The 25599-nt window shown below is 37.3% G+C and overlaps 1 protein-coding gene across 2 annotated transcripts in view; it reads left to right on the forward strand.

The window, feature by feature from the left end:
- The window catches only part of PRKD1 (protein kinase D1), a 333945-nt gene that overhangs the window by 167309 nt on the left and 141037 nt on the right, over nt 1–25599 (forward strand). For both annotated transcript variants that reach the window (XM_067738790.1, XM_067738781.1), the window contains exon 2: nt 5136–5274. In XM_067738790.1, the coding sequence (XP_067594891.1) occupies nt 5136–5274 (139 nt within the window). The remainder of the gene's footprint in view (nt 1–5135; nt 5275–25599) is intronic.

Here is a 25599-nt window from a genome sequence, read left to right on the forward strand (position 1 = left end):
GAAGCTCTGAAATGAAAACTTTTCAGAGCCCATATAGGGCTGAGAGATGGTCGAGTTCCTACCAGACAAATAGAAGAGATTTCACTGAACATTTGAAGTGTTCTATAGAGATAAAGAGTCATGCATTAGTAGTGGGACTAAATTATCCCTAGAACAACTATTATTCTAGAGCTGCCATAACAAAGCTTAAAAGTAAGCCTTGAAAAGATAAAGCCAGTCTGCAAGTACCTTAATGTTTTGCCAAAACAAATATCAGTGTTCTTTAAAGGAAGACAACAACGTACAACTGCTCACATTAATTCATAAAATCTGGCATCTAATTTAAAAAACACAGGTATAAAAAAGCAGGAAGGGCTTCCCTGGTGGCGCAGTGGTTGAGAGTCCGCCTGCCGATGCAGGGGACACGGGTTTGTGCCCCGGTCTGGGAAGATCCCACATGCCGCGGAGCGGCTAGGCCCGTGAGCCATGGCCACTGAGCCTGCGCGTCCGGAGCTTGTGCTCTGCAACGGGAGAGGCCACAACAGTGAGAGGCCCGCACACCGCAAAAAAAAATAAATAAATAAATAAAAAAAAAAAAAAAAAAAAAAGGCAGGAAAATGTGACCCATAACCAGGATTAAAAGAGCTAATAGAAACAGTTCAGAAATGATAGAGGTGATGGACTTAGCAGAAAAGAACTTTCATGGTTACATGAAAATATGAGATGAAAGACTTGTACACTAAAAGATCTCTGAAAGAAATTTAAGCAAAGGCAAATAAATAGAAAACATCACATGATCATGTATTGGGAGAATTAATATTGTTAAAATGTCCATACTACCCCAAGCAACCCACAGATTCAATGCAATCCCTATCAAAATCCCAAGGCATTTTTTACAGAAGTAGAAAAAACAATCCTAAAATTCATATGGAATCACAAAAGACCCCCAAATAGCCCAAGCAATTATGAGCAAGAAAAATAAAGCTGGAGGCATGACACTTCCTGATTTCAAAATATATTATAGTAATCAAACAGAATGACATAAAAAAAGATATATAGACCAATGGCCAGACCAGTCAAGCAAAAAAGAGAGAGGACACAAATTACAAATACAAGAAAATAATAGACATCACTACAGACATTAAAGGGTGACAAAGGAATAATATGAAAAAACTTTTTGCCTGTAAGTTCAGCAACTTGGATGAAATGAATTGGTTCCTTGAAAGATTCAAAATACCAAAGCTCACTTAGAGGAAATTGAAATCTAAGTAGTGATATATCTATTAAGAAAATTGAATATATAATTTTAATCCTTCCAAAAAAAAGATAATTCCAGGCTCAGATGGCTTTGCTAGAGAATTCTACCAAACATTTAAGGAAGAATTCATACCAATTTTATACAGGTCTTCCAGAATATGCAAAAAATGAACCTCAATCCATATTTCTTACTTTATTAAAAAATTACCTCAGAGTGGATCATAGACCCAAATGTAAAACCCCAAACAATAAAATTTGTGGAATAAAACATAAGAAAAAACCTGTTACCTTAGGTTATACAAATATTTATTAAATATTAAACCAAAACCATGACCCATGAAGAAATTTTGATAAATTGGGTTTCATAGAAATTAAAAACTTAAGAAAATAATGTTAAGGGGATGAAAAGACAAGCCACAGACTGGAAGAAAATATCTGTGAAACACGTATCTGGTGAACCGCTTTTATCTAGAATATATAAAGAGCTATCAGAACTCCACAATAAGAAAATAACTCAACTTTTAAAATGGGCAAATGAATTGAGCAGGTGGGTCTGTGTGTGTGTATGTGTTAAATAAGTACAAGAAATGATGCTCAATATCATTAGTCACTAGGGAAAAGTAAATTAAGACTATGAGATACCATTATACACCTATTAGAATGTCTAAAATTTAACAACCCAACATTGCCAAGCGCTGTCAGAGATGCAGAGCAACAGGAACTCTCATGCGTTGCTGGTGAGAATGCAAAATTGTATGGCCACTTTGAAAACAGTTTGGCAGTTCCTTATGAGGTTATTCAGATACTTCCATATGCCCCAGAAAAATAAAAACTTACTATGTTCAGGCAAAAACCTCTAAGTGAACGTTTATAGCACCTTTATTTGTAATAGTCAAAAACTGGAACTAACTTAAATGCCCCTCCACTAACTGAGGACTAGATACACTGTGGTCCATCCATACACACAATGGAACAATCCTCAGCAGTGAAAAGGAGTAGATTAATGATGTATGCAACAGCATGGACAAATATCAGCTTCACTGCACTAAGTAAAGTCAGATTCAAAATTATGTATGTACTGTATGATACCATTTATATCACATTCTTGAAAAGACCAAACTATAGGGACTGGAGCTGTTCTGTATCTTGGCTGTGTTGTGTATACTACATATACGGCATGTGGTTATGGTATACATCTTTCAAAACTTTCAGAACTGCACACTAAAAAGGGCAAATTTTACTGTATGTTTATTGTACTTTAATCAGCCATTTATAATAGCATAAAAATATAAAAACTTAGAGATAAATCTAGCAAATATATCTAAGACATGTACACTGAAAACTACAAAACATTTTTGAGAGCAATCTAAAGGAACCTAATAAATAGGGCGATATGCCATCTTGTTCATAACAAAATAGAAGTCTCCACATTGTTAAAATATAGATCTACCCAAGTTGATCTATGTTTCAATGTAGTATCATTGAAAAATCACAGCAGATTTATTTTGTAGAAATTGACAAAGTGATTCTAAAATGTGTATGGAAATTCAGAAGACCTATAATATCCAAAGCAATCTTGAAAAGGAAAAAGATGGAGAGCTTACACTAACTGAATTCAGGCTTAGTATAAAGCTCTAGTAATAAGTATAATGTGTTACTGACGTTAAGGTAATTATATACTCAAACATATATTTATATGCCCCAGAAATTCTTTGCCTAGATATTTACTCATAAGAAATGAAAACCATATACCCATCGAAACACTCATACATAAATGTTCATAGATTTATTATTTGTAATAGCCACAAATGGGGGGGAAAATACGAATGTCCATCTGTGGGTGCACAGATAAGCAGTTATCCTAGATCCACATAATGAAATGGTAATAACATAATAAAAACAGGTGAATCTCAAATACCTTATGTGTAAATGAGTCTCAAAAACATAATGAGCAAAAGAAGCCAGCCAAAAAAATAGTACATAGTGCATGTTGTATGATTTCATTTGTATGAAATTCTATAGCTGGCTAACTAATCTTTGCTGACAAAATAAAACTGTGTTGAGTCAAGATTGTGGGTAGCATCAACTGCAGGGGGTACAATAAAACTTGGGGGGGTTGATGAAAATGTTTCATGGCTTGGTTGTGATTTTGGTTTCATGCGTGCCGGGGCAAGAGTCAAAACTCATAGACTTATATCCATTTTATTTATTGTAAATTACACATCAGATGAGGTTGATTTTTAAAATAGTACATGAACTATTTGTTGCTGTAGTTTAGAAAATGGTATTTTAGTTTCTCCCTTTCCTTGCACTCTAATAATATTATTGGAGAAATTACCAAAAAAAAGGAACTATTATTTTTGTTTTAATTAGCGCGGTGGAACAGTGACATCATTTCAGCTGTTACATTTTATTTTACAGAAGCCAACTTTACTAAGTGATATGCAGAAGTAGTTTTAAGCCTGGTTGTCAACAGACTCTTAAGAGCAAGAGGATGTTCTGTATATACTTACTTATTTTTAATTCACACAAAACGTCTTACATGATTGTAGCCCCTAGTTTTATTAATAAGAAAAATAAGGAAGAATGCATCATATATTGTATTTATCTTCAGAAGATCTCATATTCTGGACATTTCTTCATGACAGTAGCTCCTTAAAAGTCAACCTTTATTGACATACGTGTCAGAAATATCACAAGTTTCAGGAACAAGACAATTTTCTCTCCTTGACTTATGACCTTTTTCCACACATGGCAAATATCAATTTATAAAAGAAATAACAACTGCTAATTATGTGAAAATATCATATACAAGAAAAGAGCCCTTTTCACATACCTATTAGCCTAAGTTGTTTGTTTTAATAAAAATATTCAATGCTAATACAGACGGATCTTTGCTTACACTGTTCCTGAGATTGTGGTTTGTGATAAGTTTGAAGTTGGCTTTAAGATTCTTAAGGATGTTCCTACCCTTTGATCAAATAATTCTACTTTTAAGATGGAATTCAACAACCAGGACTATGGTTTGAATTTAGAGTACTTTCTTGCATTAGAAGGAAGAGAGGAAATGAAAGGAATAATATTAATTGTTGATATTCTAATAGTTATTGTTAATATCAGAATTTTTTAGGTTTCTCATTAGAAAATATCATTCATTTAGCTTTCATTATATGCCTGCTATTGGGAGATAGTCTTGAGTAATAAACTCTTGGATTTATCCCTGTGAGGAGAATATAAACTATGTATACTTAAAACGAATTGACTTCTAGCTATTGTACTTGTCTATTTAACCTAGATTGCATGAAAACTAAATGCAATGTATGGGCAGCAACAAAAGGGAGAGTTGGGTTGTCTCCTCTGGTGCTTTCCTGAATCAAAGAATCTAGATAACACCTCTGCCCACACACAGAACATGTTTAGATTTATTGAGTCATCTCTTATTTTTGAATATGCCAAAATGGACTGACGGTTTTTTTTTTTTTTTTTTGCAAATAAATTGCAACAATATTTGTAATGGAATTGTAACAAACTCCCATTTTAATGTAATTGAATTGCTATAAATCATGTGAAAATGCACAGTTCTTACCACCTGTTGTATTTCTTAACTGCCTCATTACTGCCAGGACTTTCTTTGAATCTTATCTCAGATTCTGTTGTTTTCTTGCTCTCTAATTAGAAGATCATTTTGTCATTATTGCCCTTATGATATGTGATTTCTTTCCTCCTGCTTTGGAGTCATGTCAATATCAATTTGGCCATTCATTTTTATTTTTTGATATTCTAGATATTTTGAACTTTTCTAATTAGTTTGTGTTGGTGCCCTGACATTTGTTTATTTGGTTTTGATTAAATTTAGGAAGATTTTGACATGTAACCTGTTGTGGTATTTGTATTTACAGTTCCCTGAATGTGGTTTCTATGGAATGTACGATAAGATCCTGCTTTTCCGCCACGACCCTACCTCTGAAAACATCCTTCAGCTGGTGAAAACGGCTAGCGATATCCAGGAAGGCGATCTTATTGAAGTTGTCTTGTCAGGTAGTATACTTTTTCCCTCTATCCGTAGATAAATAATTTGTATCTGGAGAATTCTTGGCCATACGTTTTTAAGGCAGCATAGAAAGCGTACATCAAACCCGGCCCCGTGAGGAAATTTTAGGGCTCTGTCTATATGAACTTTCAAAATTATTTTGAAAAAAGCAAAAGGTTTCCCTTGAATTGGCTGTTTCCCTAGCCAGTCCTGTCCCAGTCACTTCTCCCAACTTCACGCCCTCCCCAGGCTTCCAACAACACACATGAATACCTTCATGCATTACCTTAGATCATCTGGAAGAGCAGTAAAAGCCAACAAAAACAAACTCACCAATGGTGAAGCTAAGACAGATGTCAGGGCCCCAAATGTACTGAGTGTCTGGAAGCCAAGGGCTAGGGAACGATTGCTTTAGTCGAGTCAGAAATCCATTAACAACTAGCCAAGACCAAGGTGGAAAACAGAGCTCAGGAGTTACAGCAGGTCAGGCTATGCTGTGTGACTTTATCTAACTCACTCCGTGAGAAATGGCTGCGTTTCCCTCTGCCCAGATTTATATTTCTTGTTTAGGATTTAGAAGTTAGTAATCAGACTGTGCCTGTCGATACAGAAAAAAAATTAAACTTTTTAAAAAAATGCCAGAGAACACCTGTAGCAGGGATCCTAACAACAATGATCAGTGCAATATTCTGAAGAGGTACAGATTTTTATTGTTTATTTTTGTTAAAATTGAGTCATTATTGAGAAACACAGATTACATTGCTCTTTCTCCCTTCTTTGCTTGCTATCCCTTTGACTAAAGGAAATTCATTCGCTTTAAAAATGATTCTAGGCTTCATTTCCTCAAGTTCCAGAGCCCAGTACTTGGATGCACTGATTATAATTCACTTGGTCTTTGTTTTGATTCAGTCCAATTCATGTTGTCTGTATTGATCTATCATTGCGACAGGTCCTGGGATTGCCCCACTTTCATTGGGTAGATAGATCCTATAAAACAACTTGGTTTAGCTAGATAAGAGTAATAATTTTCCTGTTGTTTATAAGTTTGCCCGTTGCTAAACAAACCAAAAAAGGAAAAGTTTTCATTTTTTAAATTTGGGGGGTGGGGGTAGAAATCACTTGCTTTGAGTTCTCCTTTTTACTTTTCTCTGGCTCTCTTGACATTGGCTCACCGAGCCTGGCCACACAAAACTAGTGCCTAGACATGTTGTTCTTTAAGTTTCCTGTTTCTGAACACTAGGGGCTGCCTGAAATAAATTATTCAAGGACATCATACACCAGATCTATTCTCACCATGATTCATATTAGACTCATAGCAAGACGGCTTCGCGAAGAATGTGCTTTATGAGTCTTTTCACTGTGGCCGTGTCCAGAAATATATGAATATTTTCAAGATTGCATTTCGAAATTATTTATTTTTCTTTTCATTTTACTTTTGTTATCAAGCCCTTCAGAGTAGTACCAGACAGATCGAATGCAAGCTGTGTGTGAGTGTTCTTGAGGTGGGGAAGAGGTACTGCCCGTTTGCATGTTATTCCCACGCCCTCCGTGAGCCAGACCTGCTCTGCCCCACGTTGACATGATGCAGCCCTCTGGAGGGCCCCTGGGCACAAGGATCAGCGTTCTGCTTTTCCTTTCCGTCTTTGCAAGCCCAGAACCTCATTGTGCCTACACTCCACTTCTTTTGCCATCCACCCTTTATTTTCTGTGTCCTGCCTCTCCTGTGTCCCTGGCCACAGTGCTGAGGGGGCATTTAAAGGCAGCGCTTTTCCTCACCTGCTGTCGCAGCACCTGGCTCAGGAAAGCCTCTCCTACTCTGTCAGTAGCTATCTGGTTGCTAATTAAAAGGAGCCATTTTATAACAGCCTGATTCCAATTTTGAAGCTTGAACCTTTGAACCCTTTTCACACTCCACATAGTTGCACTTCACCTTAAATTATTCATATATATACACACACACATTCAATTACGTTTAGATCTCTAGCATTCACCTTTAACTTCTTTGGTATTCTCCTACCACTCTAACACTCAGCATTGTGATTTTCTCAATACATGGTAAAAATGTTTTTCCTGGGGCTTCCCTGGTGGCGCAGTGGTTGGGAGTCCGCCTGCTGATGCGGGGGCTGCGGGTTTGTGCCCCGGTCCGGGAAGATCCCACATGCCGCGGAGTGGCTGGGCCCGTGAGCCATGGCCGCTGAGCTTGCGCGTCCAGAGCCTTTGCTCCGCAACGGGAGAGGCCGCGGTGGTGAGAGGCCTGCGTACCGCAAAAAAAAAAAAAAAAAAAAAAAAAATTTTCCTTAAAACCTCCCAGTCCTCCATATTACAACCCTGTTTCCCCCTCACAGCACTTACCTTTGCTGGTTGTTGTCAGTCACCTTCAGTGTAACTACAGACCTGACCTCACCAATAAGGTGTGGCCCCCGCTCTGAGATCTTCACTTGAGCGGCACCCCTCCTCCATCTTGTCAATCGCCACCAAATGCACACACCCATTCCCTGTCTTTTTCACTTTAGCTTTTAATCACTAACTCCCTACCATTTTTGGACTATATTTTTCCTTTTCTTCTTTGCCCACAGCACATGGCCCACTATATTCATGTCTTACATCACTTTGATGCACTCTCGACTACTTGGTTATTCTCTTATACCTTAGCAGGCCCTGCTATACCTGTCTGTAATCTGAATTACTTTAACATCCATTTTTGCCATTCCTGTTCCTGAGCCACACATGACTGCTAGACACACGGTCCCTTGCCGACATGGCTCAAGGCAGATATGTCTTTCACTTGGCTTTACTGTTGTTTCTCAATCTTCTTCTCCCCCCATCCTTTTGTTACCATAGACATGAGGTTCTGAGTAAACATATGTGGGTTGCTTAAGTGACTATTGGCTATCACATTAGAAATTATCATGTATACTAAATTTTGTAAAAATACTGATTTGTTGTAAAAATATTGTTTTTAGATACAGACTCAAAACTAAACTGAAATTCAAGTCTCCTTGGTGTGCATTTACCCAGCCCTGACAAGAAATTAGTGCCTGTGATATGGGCAGGATTGTATCGTATTATAATGTGAGGCAAGACAAATGATAACTACTAAGACACTTCAGGACATCGTGCAAAGGAGCTCATAAGCATACTCATTCCTGAACCAGTCCCTGAAGAGAATGGATTCTATGATTAGCCAGAGAAATGTGCCATTTCCTGGAGGTGTGGTTAAGGACCAGCTTCATTCAAAATGCAGCAGATAAGCGGGGTAGAGGAGCAAGACACTGAACATCCGCTCTGTGGCCTTTTGACCAGCTCCAGAACATAAACATGCTCTGGAAATTTTCCTCCTACAGACTATAAATATTTTACTGTTAAAATTCATTTCTCCATATTTTCTATTTTTCCTCATTAAAAATTAAATTTGGAGAACACAGCAGGTGCCTCATCACCTCTTGCTCTCATTGGAGGAGTGCTCACATTCTCAGGAAGCTGCACATGAGAGAGGTGCTTTTGCGGAAGCCAGCGGTGTCTGGTCCAGCCTCCTCTGGGAGCGGGCAGGTGGCGACCCCATGCTAACCCACACAATTCTGTCCCGATCCCCAAATTCTCACACGGTGCCCGGACAGCTGTGTGGCTAACAGGGTGTTGGTGCTCTGGGCGGGTGTCAGACCTGTGCCTCTGAGGTGGGAGAGTTGAGTTCAGGACATTGGTCCATCAAAGACCTCCCGGCTCCACGTAATATTAAATGGCACAAGCTCTCCCAGAGATCTCCAGCTGGTAAGACCCAGCTCCACTCAATGACCAGCAAGTTACAGTGCTTGACACCGTATGGCAAAAAAACTAGCAAGACAGGAACACAACCGCACCCATTAGCAGAGAGGCTGCCTAAAATCATAATAAGGCCACAGACACACCAAAACACATCACCAGATGCCATCCTGCCCACCAGAAAGACAAGATCCAGTCTCATCCTCCAGAAGACAGACACCAGTCCCCTCCACCAGGAAGCCTACACAACCCACTGAACCAACCTTACCCACTGGGAGCAGACACCAAAAAAAAATGGGAACTGCAAACCTGCAGCCTGCGAAAAGGAGACCCCAAACACAGTAAGTTAAGCAAAGCGAGAAGACAGAGAAACACACAGCAGATGAAAGAGCAAGGTAAAAACCCACGAGAACAAACAAATGAAGAGGAAATAGGCAGTCTACCTGAAAAACAAGTCAGAGTAATGCTACTAAAGATGATCCAAAATCTTGGAAATAGAATGGAGAAAATAAAAGAAACGTTTAACAAGGACCTAGAAGAACTAAAGAGCAAACAAACATCAATAGGAATCAATAGCAGAATAACTGAGGCAGAAGGACGGATAAGTGACCTGAAAGATAAAATAGTGGAAATTACTACTGCAGAGCAGTATAAAGGAAAAAGAATGAAAAGAATTGAGGACAGTCTCAGAGACCTCTCGGACAATATTAAACACACCAACATTCGAATTATACGGGTCCCAGAAGAAGAAGCGAAAGAAAGGGACCGAGAAAAAATTTGAAGAGATTATAGTTGAAAACTTCCCTAATATGGGAAAGGAAATAGGTAATCAAGTCCAGGAAGTGCAGAGAGTCCCATACGGGATAAATCCAAAGAGAAACACGCCAAGACACATATTAATCAAACTATCAAAAATTAAATACAAAGAAAAAATATTAAAAGCAACAAGGGAAAAACAACAAGTAACATACAACAGAATCCCCATAAGGTTAACAGCTGATCTTTCAGCAGAAACTCTGCAAGCCAGAAGGGACTGGCAGAACATATTTAAAGTGATGAAAGGGGAAAACCTACAACCAAGATTACTCTACCCAGCAAGGATCTCACTCAGATTCGATGGAGAAATTAAAAACCTTACAGACAAGCAAAAGCTCCGCACCACCAAAGCAGCTTTACAACAAATGCTAAAGGAACTTCTCTAGGCAGGAAACACAAGAGAAGGAAAAGACCTACAATAACAAACCCAAAACAATTAAGAAAATGGTAATAGGAACATACATATTGATAGCTACCTTAAATGTAAATGGATTAAATGCTCCAACCCAAAGACATAGATTGGCTGAATGGATACAGAAACAAGACCTGTATATATGCTGTCTACAATAGACCCACTTCAGACCTAGGGACACATACAGACTGAAAGTGAGGGGATGGAAAAAGATATTCCATGCAAATGGAAACCAAAAGAAAGCTGGAGTAGCAATTCTCATATCAGACAAAATCGACTTTAAAATAAAGACTATTACAAGAGACAAAGAAGGACACTACAGAATGATCAAGGGATCGATCCAAGAAGAAGATATAATAATTGTAAATATTTATGCACCCAACATAGGAGCACCTTAATATATAAGGCAAATGCTAACAGCCATAAATGGGGAAATCGACAGTAACACAATCATAGTAGGGGACTTTAACACCCCACTTTCAACAGTGGACAGATCATCCAAACTAAAACTAAATAAGGAAACACAAGCTTTAACTGATACATTAAACAAGATGGACTTAATTGATATTTATAGAACATTCCATCCCCGAACAACAGAATACACATTCTTCTCTAGTGCTCCTGGAACATTCTCCAGGGTAGATCATATCTTGGCTCACAAATCAAGCCTTGGTAAATTTAACAAAATTGAAATCATATCAAGTATCTTTTCCAACCACAACGCCATGAGACTAGATATCAATTACAGGAAAAGATCTGTAAAAAGTACAAACACATGGAGGCTAAACAATACACTACTTAATAATGAAGTGATCACTGAAGAAATCAAAGAGGAAATAAAAAAATACCTAGAAATAAATGACAATGGAGACACAACGACCCAAAACCTATGGGATGCAGCAAAAGCAGTTCTAAGGGGGAAGTTTATAGCAATACAAGCCCACCTTAAGAAGCAGGAAACATCTCAAATAAACAACCTAACCTTGCACCTCAAGCAATTAGAGAAAGAATAACAAAAAAACCCCCAAAGTTAGCAGAAGCAAAGAAATCATAAAATCAGATCAGAAATAAATGAAGAAGAAATGAAGGAAACAATAGCAAAGATCCATAAAACTAAAAGCTGTTTCTTTGAGAAGATAAACAAAATAGATAAACCACTAGCCAGACTCATCAAGAAAAAAAGGGAGAAGACTCAAATCAATAGACTTAGAAATGAAAAAGGAGAAGTAACAACTGACGCTGCAGAAATACAAAGGATCATGAGAGATTACTACAAGCAACTATATGCCAATAAAATGGACAACCTGGAAGAAATGGACAAATTCTTAGAAAAGCACGACCTTCCGAGACTGAACCAGGAAGAAATAGAAAATCTAAACAGACCAATCACAAGCATTGAAATTGAAACTGTGATTAAAAATCTTCCAACAAACAAAAGCCCAGGACCAGATGGCTTCACAGGCGAATTTTATCAAACATTTAGAGAAGAGCTAACACCTATCCTTCTCAAACTCTTCCAAAATATAGCAGAGGGAGGAACACTCCCAAATTCCTTCTATGAGGCCACCATCACCTTGATACCAAAACCAGACAAGGATGTCACAAAGAAAGAAAACTACAGGCCAATATCACTGATGAACATAGATGCAAAAATCCTCCACAAAATACTAGCCAACAGAATCCAACAGCATATAAAAAGGATCATATACCATGATCAAGTGGGGTTTATCCCAGGAATGCAAGGATTCTTCAATATATGCAAATCAAGAATGTGATACATAATATTAACAAATTGAAGGAGAAAAACCATATGATCATCTCAATAGATGCAGAAAAAGCTTTTGACAAAATTCAACACCCATTTATGGTAAAAACCCTCCAGAAAGCAGGCATAGAGGGAACTTACCTCAACATAATAAGGCCATATATGACAAACCCACAGGCAACTTTGTTCTCAGTAGTGAAAAAGTGAAAAAATTTCCACTTAAATCAGGAACAAGACAAGGTTGGCCACTCTCACCACCATTATTCAACATAGTTTTGGAAGTTTTAGCCACAGCAATCAGAGAAGAAAAGGAAATGAATCCAAATTGGAAAAGAAGAAGTAAAGCTGTCACTGTTTGCAGACAACATGATACTATACACAGAGAATCCTAAAGACGCTGCCAGAAAACTACTAGAGCTAATCAGTGAATTTGGTAAAGTAGCAGGATACAAAATTAATGCACAGAAATCTCTTGCATTCCTATACACTAATGATGAAAAATCTGAAAGAGAAATTAAGGAAACACTCTCATTTACTATTGCAACGAAAAGAATAAAATACCTACAAAAAACCTACCTACCGAGACAAAAGATCTGTATACAAAAACTATAAGACACTAATGAAAGAAATTAAAGATGACACAAACAGATGGAGAGATATACCATGTTCTTGGATTGGAAGAATCAACATTGTGAAAATGACTATTCTACCCAAAGCAATCTACAGATTCAGTGCAATCCCTATCAAACTACCAATGGCAGTTTTCACAGAACTAGAACAAAAATTTGCACAGCTGTATGGAAACACAAAAGACCCCAAATAGCCAAAGCAATATTGAGAAAGAAAAACGGAGCTGGAGGAATCAGGCTCCTGGACTTCAGACTATACTACAAAGCCACAATAATAAAGACAGTATGGTACTGGCACAAAAACAGAAATATAGATCAATGGAACAGTATAGAAAGCCCAGAGATAAACCCACACACATATGGTCACCTTATCTTTGATAACAAAGGCAAGAATATACAATGGAGAAAAGACAGCCTCTTCAATAAGTGGTGCTGAGAAAACTGGACAGCTACATGTAAAAGAATGAAATTAGAACACTTCCTAATACCATACACAAAAGAAACTCAAAATGGATTAAAGACCTGAATGTAAGGCCAGACACTATCAAACCCTTAGAGGAAAACATAGGCAGAACACTCTGTGACATATATCATAGCAAGATCCTTTTTGACCCACCTCCTAGAGGAAGAGAAATAAAAACAAAAAAAAACAAATGGGACCTAATGAAACTTCAAAGCTTTTGCACAGCAAAGGAAACCATAAACAAGATGAAAAGACAACCCTCAGAATGGGAGAAAATATTTGCGAATGAAGCATCTGACAAAGGATTAATCTCCAAAATTAACAAGCAGCTCATGCAGCTCAATATCAAAAAAACAAGCAACCCAATCCAAAACTGGGCAGAAGACCTAAATAGACATTTCTCCAAAGAAGATACACAGATTGCCAACAAACACATGAAAGGATGCTCAACATCACTAATCATTAGAGAAACGCTAATCAAAACTACAATGAGGTATCACCTCACACCAATCAGAATGGCCATCATCATAAAATCTACAAACAATAAATGCTGGAGGGGGTGTGGAGAAGAGGAAACCCTCTTGCACTGCTGGTGGGAATGTAAATTGATACAGCCACTATGGAGAACAATATGGAGGTTCCTTTAAAAAATAAAAATAGGGCTTCCGTGGTAGCACAGTGGTTGAGAGTCCGCCTGCCGATGCAGGGGACACGGGTTTGTGCCCCAGTCCGGGAAGATCCCATATGCCATGGAGCGGCTTGGTCCATGAGCCATGGCCACTGAGCCTGCGCATCTGGAGCCTGTGCTCCACAACAGGAGAAGCCACAACAGTGAGAGGCCCATGTACCACAAATAAATAAATAAATAAATAAATAAAATAAAAATAAAAATAGAACTACCATAGGACCCAGCAATCCCACTACTGGGCATATACCCTGAGAAAACCATAATTCAACAAGAGTCATTTCCCACAATGTTCATTGCAGCTCTATTTACAATAGCCAAGACATGGAAGCAACCTAAGTGTCCATCAATAGATGAATGGATAAAGAAGATGTGGCTCATATATACAATGGAATATTACTCAGCCATGAAAGGAAACGAAATTGAGTCATTTGTAGTGAAGTGGGTGGACCTAGAGTCTGTCATAGTGAGTGAAGTAAGTCAGAAAGAGAAAAACAAATACCGTACGCTAACTCATATATATGGAATGTAAAATATATATATATTTTTTTGAAGAACCTAGGGGCAGGACAGGAATAAAGATGCAGTTGTAGGGAATGGACTTGAGGACACAGGGAGGGAGAAGGGTAAGCTGGGACGAAGTGAGAGGGTGACATGGACTAACATATACTACCAAATGTAAAATAGATAGCTAGTGGGAAGCAGCCGCATAGCACAGGGAGATCAGCTCGGTGCTTTGTGCCCACCTAGAGAGGTGGGATAGGGAGGGTGGGAGGGAGACACAAGAGGGAGGAGATTTGGGGATATATGTATATGTATATAGCTGATTCACTTTGTTATAAAACAGAAACTAACGTACCATTGTAAAGCAATTATAGTCTAATAAAGATGTTTAAGAAAAAAATTAAATTTTATTCTGTAGTTTGACGTACACATAGTCTGAGTCTTCTCATGTTTAACCAATGTTCCACCAAAAGGAACATTTTCTGTCATAGTACAGTAATAACATGTGAGAAAACGTGGAAAATATTAATTTTCAGGAATGTTAAACACTCTTGTCTCTTCAGACAGCATCAAGAATTTTCTCTTGCTTATGTCATTTTCTGCTGAGACCTTTCATCATGTTAGTACTAACTAGAATGTTCCTGGCTAATTCGCTGGCTTCCCCCACCAATCCCTGCTTTTTTTTTTTTTTTTTCGGAAAACATGGCATGGTTGAGCTAATGCTTTTAGAACCAGTAAGCCAGGAAAAGATTGCTCATGGGTGGGTGGGTTGGGTTATGGAGGGAAAAAAAAAACAACTCCATGGAAGTTTCCCATCATATATACTCCCATGGCTGGCAAACTTTCTTTGTCTGTTGACCAAAGGGTTAGCATTGTTACTATTGTTATGAAGTAGGAAAACACTGCAAATGGAAATTTCTTTTCCTAAAGCCAATGTCAAGTTCAAGTGTATGGTACTGAACTGTAAATAAAGTTCATGGAATTTATCTGAAGTCTTCTGCATGATGGATCTCTGTTGAAGCATGGTAATTCATCCATAGCAAAGCATATTAATAACAGGACTGCATTCATATGACTCAACCCTTTTTTGCTTTGTTTTGTTTGGACTTGAGCTCTAATTGTCTATATGTGTGTATGTATCAATCTTGTAGGTGATTAAATAGACAAGGACTACAAGGATTTCTCAAATAAAATCACGGTTTTAAAGTCTTAGAACTAAGTGTTAGATCTTTCCTTCTTTTATTAATAGTAAAAACCCACATTTTTTCCTGGGAAATTTTTGTCATCTTTTACAGTAGATTATGCTGTATTATTTATAACTTTTGCAGAATGCTGTTTCCCCATGTGGTTATTTGTTCCCCACTATCTAGAGATGGGAGCCTCCTTAGAAAGCTAGTACTATAGCCCAGGCAGAAGGGTATGGACCTATTCTCAGGCAGTGACAGAAGAGCTGGAAATGAGGTACAGAGATCAAGAGATATTTTAGAGCTGAAATTAAAGAGATCTCATAACCATTTGTATATAGTTGATGAAGGAGATGAGAAAATGAAGGCAACTCCAAGGAGGGCTACAGCTACCTAAGCGTGATCTCATTTCCTTTCCTTCATCCCAAGTCTTACCCTTATACATTCTTCAACATGTTTGCCAAGTGGTTTGGGTACTGCCCCGAAGGGCTGAATAACTGATTATATATAATCAGGATATATAGTACCATTGATTTCCTTCGTGCTTTTGTATAAGTTGCATAACCTCTGGGATTCATGGGTTTTGTTTATTTTTTAATCTAAAAAGGAGCTTATACTGGATGAAAGTATCATACAGTGATAATAATACATGGATTCCATGTTTTCTTCAGCCTGCAAGTAAAGTGGTATGCATAAGGCTTGAGTAGTTTCCAGGGCCAGATCATCTGGGTTCATATCCTTTTTCTGTGCTTCACCACTTACATCTTTGCTAAGACATTAAATCATTCAGCGATCCAGTTTCCTCATCTATAAAACGGGGACAACAATAGCACCTACATTGTATGGTTATTATAAAAATTAAAATAAATTAATGCATGTAAAGCACTTCGGAGAATTTCTGTGCATAGCAGCTGCACAATAGATGTTAGCTGTTTTGATTGCTCTCCTCACACTCTAAGTGGCCTTACCCATGATGTTCATGGTGGTTAAATATACCACAAAAGGGAATCCTGGTCTTTGATAACTTTGAGATAACTTTGAGAAATGTTGTGTTAAGCAATGTTGAAAGAATTATTTACTGCTGGACTCTTCAGAACTCTGGTGCATGCTAATAGGAAACATAATTCTCCAATATCACTTCCCAAATTCATTGTATCACAAAATACTTTTTTTTCCCCTCTATCTGGGGGGTCTTGGGTCAGCAGTTCACACTGGAAATACTCCTCTAGGTCAAGCCCATAGACAAGTGATGTGAGATGATATATCCATTCTCTTTATACAGGCCACTTCTTTCTCACAGAGGGCAATGTCTAAACCATGGAAAAGCAGGAGTTAAGAAGCAATAAATCATTGTTTACATAGTGGCACAGGCTTTTGAAGCAGTTTACATAAGTAATGTTTCCTTTGCAATGACGCCATGAGGTAGTGAAATCAGGTATCTTAAAAGCTATGGAGGGCTTCCCTGGTGGCGCAGTGGTTGAGAGTCCGCCTGCCGATGCAGGGGACAGGGGTTCGTGTCCTGGTCCGTGAAGATCCCACATGCTGCGGAGCGGTTGGGCCCATGAGCCATGGCCGCTGAGCCTGCGGGTCCGGAGCCTGTGCTCTGCAACGGGAGAGGCCACAACGGTGAGAGGCCCGCATACCGTAAAAAAAAAAAAAAAAGCTATGGAATATAAATTTTAACTTGCCCACATCCTACAGTGAGTAGGGGTATTACTAACCAGAGCTTGAATCTAAGTGACTGAATTCTTCACACCGCTTCAAGTTAGCCCTTTGAACTTGTACCGGTAAACAGGAATTCTTGAGAACCTGTTCAAAGAATTCCTACTATAGTAAGACAGTTTATATTTCAAAGAAACACTGATGGTATTTGTAACAACAAACCCAGCAATGAGCTAGCTACAAGTTCCATTGACATGATTTTTATCACACAACCATTATTTCCCTCTTCCTCATAAAAAAATTTCATAAACATACAAATTGTGATCATATTAAGAAAACTCTGGAGGCTCTTCTCTGTAGAGTTATGATACAAAATATGAAATAATAAAGTAACCATGTCCTTGTTTAAATAGGATCCCATCATGTAATTTCACAGCTCTGATCAAAATTGAAATAGTGTCTTAGGGTCACTATATTTAAAGTATTCTTATGACCATGTTTTTCTATTAGTAAGATTCATTGTCTAAACTATAAGCCAGAAAAAATATATGGTAACGAAATTCCAGGTAGTCCTCCCTTATTTTATAGAAAGTGTAAATTATTGATTTATATGGTGCTATGACAGTTATATCCATTTCTCTCAGATATAGTACATTGCCTAGCAGTGTTTTTTTCCCCCTCTGAAATATGGATGGAAGGGAAAAACCTCAAGAGTGATGTATTAGATCACTGCATTATTATTTCTCCAAGAGTACGTTATGTATACATAAGTTTGTTTGTTTGCTTTTAAGAAGGCAGATTTAATCATGGAAAGCACCTCCCCAGCCCTAATACTGCTTGGATAATTGTATTTCTTTGTAGTTGTTCTTAGACATCTAAATCTGCCAGGCTGAGTAGTCCCAATTCCTATCCACCTTTAGTTGCAATTATCTGTGCAGGTGGTTTTTTAACAGTGGAAAACTTAAATGTGAGATTATAGGTCATTACTCTTTTCTTCTAAATATGGTTTATGTTAACTGTGTCTTTAGCATTTCCATTTATTAGTAATATTAATTCTCTTTACATTCTTATCTTTCAGATAAATCTGGTTTTGGTCTCATTGTGCCACTCTAAACCATTTGCATTAAAAAGTGAATGCAAAGAGCAGACTGTTGGAATGTTTCCATAGATTGCCCATTTCCTACTTGTGACCTCCATGATCACAAGTAGGAAAAGGGGCCTTGGAGCCCTCCCGCCTTACTTTGATAGTTTTCTCGATTATTTGTCCTTTTGTGGAGTGGATTCTCCAAGGAGATACAGTACAATAGTGCATTGCTTCTCTGTCTTTTTTTTTTGAAACTTAACTATCCTTAAGTGTCAAGGCAAAGTGAAGACATTCTTCCCAGGTCACATGGGACATAAGACAAACCCTAAAGGAAAAATATTCTTTGAAGAATCTTATTTCATTTGAAAATTTTATGCACATGTTGCATTCTGCTACATTGTATTTCTCTTAATTTTTTTATTGAAGTACAGTTGATTTTCAATGTTATGTTACCTTCAGGTGTACAGCAAAGTGATTCAGTTATACATACATATATATCTATTTTTTTCAGATTCTTTTCCCTTTTAGGTTATTATGAAATATTGAGTATAGTTCCCTGTGCTATATAGTAGGTCCTTGTTGGTTATCTATTTTATATATAGTAAAGTGTATATATTAATCCCAAACTCCAGGATTAACATAATTTTGAATAACTAATTTTTCTTCCCCATGTTGTTCTTTAAGGAAAAAAATGATAACATTACTGATAGTGATATAAGGACATATAGCATTTATGATGTGTTAGGCACTGTTCTAACTGCTTTACATATATTCATTCAGAAATATGCACATTTCTTTTGTGGCATATATCCTCATAACTTCAATTTGATAAATAGTGGACTTCTAACAAAAGACTTCAGTTTAAACCCCAGAGCTGCCATTTATTTCTTATATAGTGTATTGCAAGTCACCTCATTCCCCAGAGTCTTTATCTATCACCTGTCAAATAGCAATAACAGTATCTCCAAGATAGGGTTGGGTTATAGATTTCATGAGAATAAATAGAACGCCTTTCACAAGATGCCTGGCAAATGTGAAGTTCTCAACTTTCATGCCCCACCTCCACCCCACTGGACTACACTTTACTTGAAACAGGAACCGTTTATTTTGGTATTGAATCCTCAGGACCTAACATATGACATGTAATCAATATCTGTTGGTTCAGTGAATGAATGAATACTTAGGTAAACAAAATGAACAAACCAACAAATGAACAGTTAAATAGGTGCTCTGTATATGATGTTGAAAATTGCTGTTCTTTTGTAGGAATTGAATTTCAGTGCTTACTGTTGATTCTCCTTGGCCTAATCTGTTAGTAAGATTAATATTATTATCATCTGACTAATCCTTTTTTTTCTGTTTTTTTGCTGTCTTCTACATATCCTTAAAAACTATTTTTTGGAAATTATTTATTTTTAGAAATTTAGTTTGCTTTCAAAACATTGCAATGTCTTTGACAACATTTCTCATGTACAATGAGACCTAATTCATAAAATACCAGTTGTTTTCCTATCTTAATTCTTACAGCTCCTTGATTGTGCTCATCACTGTGACCAAGTGACCTCATCTGCCACCGAAGTCCATTCATTCTTGCTTGAGTTAGCTTTCCCACCCATTGTTCTTTTCTTTCAAATATCCTTGCTTTCTTTCTAAAACATGTTTAGTAATCACTTCTTTTTGATGCGCTCCCCCTCAATAGTAATCTCACTTTCCTTCATCAACTTGCCATCATTTCTTCATCTGGAGCCTCAGGGTTTCCTACCTGGCATTACAGCTCAGAGAGGTGACCCTGGAGCTGGCCTCGGGCTCTGACCTTTCTATTTCAGCATTCAGTGATATCCTGAGATGCTGGCTAACCTTTCCGGCCGCTCCCCCTCTTCTTTTCCCTCCTCACATTGGAGCTCTGTAGCTTTGCCCGTCCAGCAGAACAGCTGTCAGTGCCTAAGGGTCAGCTGGCAAAAGATCTATAGGAGAAGCTGCGTCACCCGCTCCAAACTGGAGTCTAAATCTCTATAGAGATCTCTGTCCGTGTACGTACTGTGGTTTTCAGAGAAGGACATACCAAGCCCCTCTGCTCTCTCAGAATTAGCCTAAGGTCTAGTTCTTAACCATCTGGCAAGTGAATATCTAGCCAGAAATCATACTTTTTCCGTCTCTTCTCTTTTAATCTACTACTTCTGTAATTGAGGACAGTACTGTAGGTCATCCAGATAAACAGGAAAAGAACACATGGGTAATGAAAACCACACAGAGGGGGATCTTTCTCTTTATGTTCCGGTCTCTGTATAACCCCAAATTCCTTATAATTCTTCTTAGGGTGGACACTCAATGTCTGACGTATATAAATCTTACAATGTTAGCATTTTAATGATACAACAAGAGCTCAGAGGACTTGCATATTCAGAATCCTTCTAGGAAACATAGTAAGATGTTCTTGTCCTTTTTACATTAATTTTGTCTTTATAATTGGTTTATAAAGCACACAAAAATGTCATTAATCTATTTTATTTATCAGATTTGACTCAGAATTATTTGGAGCTTATTTCCAAAAATCACACTCCAACTCAAAAATGAAGATTTTGACACATCAGAGATACTGAAATAGATGAGTTACACAATCTGACCATAATATAAAAAATATTTTAAGCAATAATAGTATCTTATAAATAGGTATTGCCTTGTCTCAATTCTATACAGAGGTAATACAGATTTTTTTCGAGTCAGAAACTTTGAACAAATGGTTAGTTTTCTGCCGAGCTAAATAACATGAAATTCTTGTGCTGTAGACTCAAACTAGAAAATAAAAGTGTTTGGGTTTTTATTTTGTCCATCTATTGTGAAAATATGAAATTGTATTCGTGAGAATAGGTTGAGGGCTGTGCAGTCCAACCATGCCTCTGGCTGTGCCCTGTCCGGTGTGGTAGCCACTATGTGTGGCAATTTAAATTTCAATTAACTAGAATTAATGTAAAATTAAAATTTAACTCCTTAGTCACATGACTGCATTTCAAGTGTTTAATAGGCACATTGGCTAATAGCTGCCATGTTGATATAGAATATTTTGACCATCAAAAAAATTCTATTGGACAGAACAGCTAGATAAATGAAATTTTACTCCTAAAACTCTGGAATACATTCTTTACACACACACACACACACACACACACACACACACACACTTCAAAAATGCTTTTAACTGAAATGTTCTTTGATATGACATACTGAGAGATGTTATAAATAACACAACTGAAAATTTTGGTAGCATATTTATTACTGAAATCTCATGGGAGTCATTGTCTACTATATCATCTACTATATCACCCTTTCTTATTGGATAAATTCCTCAGACTTTAGTACCCAAAACAGCTCTATTTTATGAATAATATTACTCTTAGGACATTTAATTTTCCTTCTTGCTTTGGCCTTGACCTCTCAAATCTGAATTCATGGGCCACCTTTAATAATGGTGCAAGTCAGTATTACATTGCTTTCACTATACTAATCCTTTGTATTTGGCATGATATTCACTTTCCCCAGGACTTCTTTATTTCTTTATCTCATTTCACTGTGTGCTACACAGAATACCCTAGTAGTTAAAAGCACAGATCCTGGAACGAAACTGCCTGAGTCCAATTCCCAGCAGCCCATTTATTAGCTGTGTGGCATTGGGAAAGCTGTTTTGTGTTTGGGTGCCTTCAGACTAAGGCTTGACTATGATAATAATGTAAAGTATCTAACACATTATGTAAGACATCCAGATCTTGTAAAATCATCCTAGAAAGGAAGGAGACAGGGAAAGTAGATAGTAGAAAAGAAATAGGTCAGGAAGGATAATACAGCATGATGGTGTAGTATATAGACTATTTGTGCAATATATGAATGGGTTCATTTCTTTGTTTTATCTCACATTTTTCCAAGGTATATTTATAATGGTTTACAAAAACATGCAAAATATAATAAAATATCAGGGGTTAACAGTGGATCTTGTGCAAGTTAGAAAAGACATTTAGTTAAGTACGTAAATTCTAAAATCTTTATTTAAAAAGTTATATAACCTTAGCCTCATACTTCATAAGGTGCCTTGAATCAGAGAAAAACCTGCTTTTGAAGGCCAAACAGTGCCCAGCTGTTTGTTCTCTGGAAAATCATGTCTCTGGGTTTGCAGGAAATTTACATAGTAGCATTCTGAATGCAGTTTTTAAAATGTATTAAACAAGATTGATCAGTGAAGATTAATATTGATCAGGATTGTCTCATGATCTTACATGGATGGATTATTTTTCACTATGATGACAGGACATACTGAAATGCTTCTTGACTTCTTCCAAGATAATCCCCTTAGTAGTAGGAGAAATCATAATATATACTTTGTTTTCATATTCCTTCCTCTCCCCCTCCCCCCGTCTCTCTTTCTGTCTCTCAACACACGCACGCGCGCGCACACACACACACACGAGAGCCCAGAGGAGGAAAGGAAGGAAGGAAAGGTAGAATTGTATGTACCATCAAAATCCGTGAAATAAAGTCATTGAAGCCTGCCTGTGTTGACAAAGGCCAGTTGGAGAATGGCTACTGAATGGCTATCTGAAGACTTCGTGGACTTGAATTATTTTTGCTTGAGGTAAAGGATTGGGCTTGACTTGAAAAGCTGCCAAATATCCCTTTTTGATGTTCCATGATTGGTAGCACATAGCACTTCAATTCAGTAACTCAGCCGTGCTACCATCTGCCCAGCACTCTCATTTTGCTGGTTGGCATGTCGTTTATTTGCTTTTAACATGCCACCCATATAAAAATCCCTCGTAATCTGCCAAAATTAGAAATGCAGCTGTTTTAAGTCTTCAACGGCAATAGACTATTCATTTTGCCAGTATAGAGGAATAAAATAGAAAGATGTATTTGAAAAGAGCAATACTATACCAGAATGTATTTGTACCTCCACTTCTAAGAATTTTTAAGACATCTATATACTGTTACCAGTGTTGACTTCAAGAAGAAGTCTACACACAAATATACCAAGTACCTCTTTTCCTACATATACTTTAATACAAGAATTGGGATTTGAGTCAAACTCTGAATTCATTTTTTTTTCATGTTATGAAGCAATTTCAGCATTTTGATTTCTAGAAAATGAAAAATTTCTAGCTAACTCTGGGTCTCATTCTGTTTTTATTTTCCCCAGGAGTTTTTTGAGGTTCTGATCATTATAACTTGTTAATCCTGAGAACGTGATAATGTAGAGCTGTGTGGAGAATTCTCAATGAGAACAAGCAGTTGGTCCTCTGTTTAAAAAAAAAGATGAAGAGAAAAAATTTTTCCCCACATAGTAATCCTGTGATGCTGAAAAAAACAAAATTAAAACAAATACTACCCCTTGTTTCACTATGTTATCCACAATCAGATTATTTAGGAATGATGGACATGAGGAAACAATAAAGATCTGGTATGGATCACTCTATCCAGAAGCATCTTTCCTCACAGTGACTAGGCATAACCATTCTGAAACTCAAGTTGGATAGTTTGAAATTGTTTTGCTCCAACCTTTACACTTTGACGTTCATATCGGTAAAGGTCTAAGTTGAATTCATTTGGTTACATGTTATGTTGCCCCCACATGAGACCTTACACCGTGTGAGTTTTGAACGCTTAAAAAAAAAATCATGTATATTTTTGAAAAATGACCTGTAAAAAATTACCTCCTGTGGAATCAGGGCATGAAAAGCAACAATAGAGCAAGACACAAGTTTGCTAAAATGAATGTATTGATATGCATTTATCTTATGTATCCAACAATATTAATAATACTAAAGAACAGGGACAATATGTTACAGTTCTTCAAAAATATGTATAACAATTAGCTCAGTGCCAGACATATAGTAGTCACTCTGTAACTACTTGTTCATGATATACTTAGCTTGGCAACTTAAGCCTTCATAAATGGATCTCAATTTGAAGGGAAAAATTTAATTTTGGTTTCAAGGAGTTAAAATGTTTGGGTAATTCCAAAGTTAAAAGACACACTAGACCTTATGACATGTTGTTATAACAATTATTTTGAAAATTTTAATGAAAAATATTTAATTCTATAGCCTTAATATACTACCTTTTCCCCAAGAACAAATGTGTAATGTTTATATATCCAGCCAGATAGATTCATCTTGTCCTTCAAGCTTAACAGCAACCTCAGTATTATCTCATGTGTAAATCTCCACTCTTGCTGGTTTTATGCTTTCAAAACATTTAGTGCTGAGCAGAGGTCTTGGTTTGCTATCGCTAATGACTGAAATCTATTTTTGGTCTCCTGGAATACTTAACATGCAGAACAAGTGAGACAAACACAAATGCATCTTTCCCACTTTGAAATCAGACTGGCCTCCTTAGATGATACCACCCTAGCAAGTGAATCAGTAGTCAAGCATGATAGATTTTTAACTAAACTTTTTATTTTTTGAATAGTTACAGAATTACAGAAAAGTTACAGAGACAGTACAGAAAGTTCACCTCACTCGGATTTACTTTCCTCCAATGTTATCACCTTACATTGTCATGGTACATTTATCAAAACTAAGAAATCAACATTGGTCAAGGATTTGAACTTAGCAGTGTTTTCCCATTAATGTCCTGTTTCTGCTCCAGGACCCAATCCGGAGTATCACATTGCATTTAGTTGTTAACGTTTCTTCCAGTTTCCTCTGGTCTGCCTCAGTTTCTCATACTCCCCCTGTTTTTCATGACCTTGGTGGTTTTGAGATTTATCTCTTCTCCATTTATTCAAAACCCAATTTTAGGTGTTTATTCTTTTACTACATTTGATAACACAAGTTCTAATGTCACTTGTTACAATATCTTTGAGTTCAGCTTTTTTTATTAAACGTATAAAGAGATACACACACATATATATGTATAGTTCAAAGAGCTAATTCTGAACACCAGTGAATACCAGTATAACCAACCATGATGGTTAATTTTATATGTCAGTTTGAATGGGCCATGGGTGCCCATATATTTGGTTAAACATTATTCTGGGTGTGTCAGTGAGGTGGTTTCTGGATGAGGTTAAAATTTGAATCAATAGACTAAGTAAAGCCAGTTGCTCTCCCCAGGGTCGGTGGACCCCATCTAGTCCCTCATAAGCCTGATTAGAACAAAAAGGCAGAGCAAGGGAGGACAGTCTGCCTGACTGCGTTTGAGCCGGGACATTGGTCTACTTCTGCCTTTAGACTGGGATTAGAACTAAGTCACTGGCTCCCCAGTTTGCTGCTTGCTGATCCTGGGACTTGTTAGCCTCCATAATTGTGTGAGCCAGTGCTCTTTCTCTATTGATAGACATAGAGATAGAGATAATCTTCATCCTGTTGATTCTTTTTCTC

This window comes from Pseudorca crassidens, chromosome 1 (assembly GCF_039906515.1).
Source record: "Pseudorca crassidens isolate mPseCra1 chromosome 1, mPseCra1.hap1, whole genome shotgun sequence".
NCBI classification, from domain to species: domain Eukaryota; kingdom Metazoa; phylum Chordata; class Mammalia; order Artiodactyla; family Delphinidae; genus Pseudorca; species Pseudorca crassidens.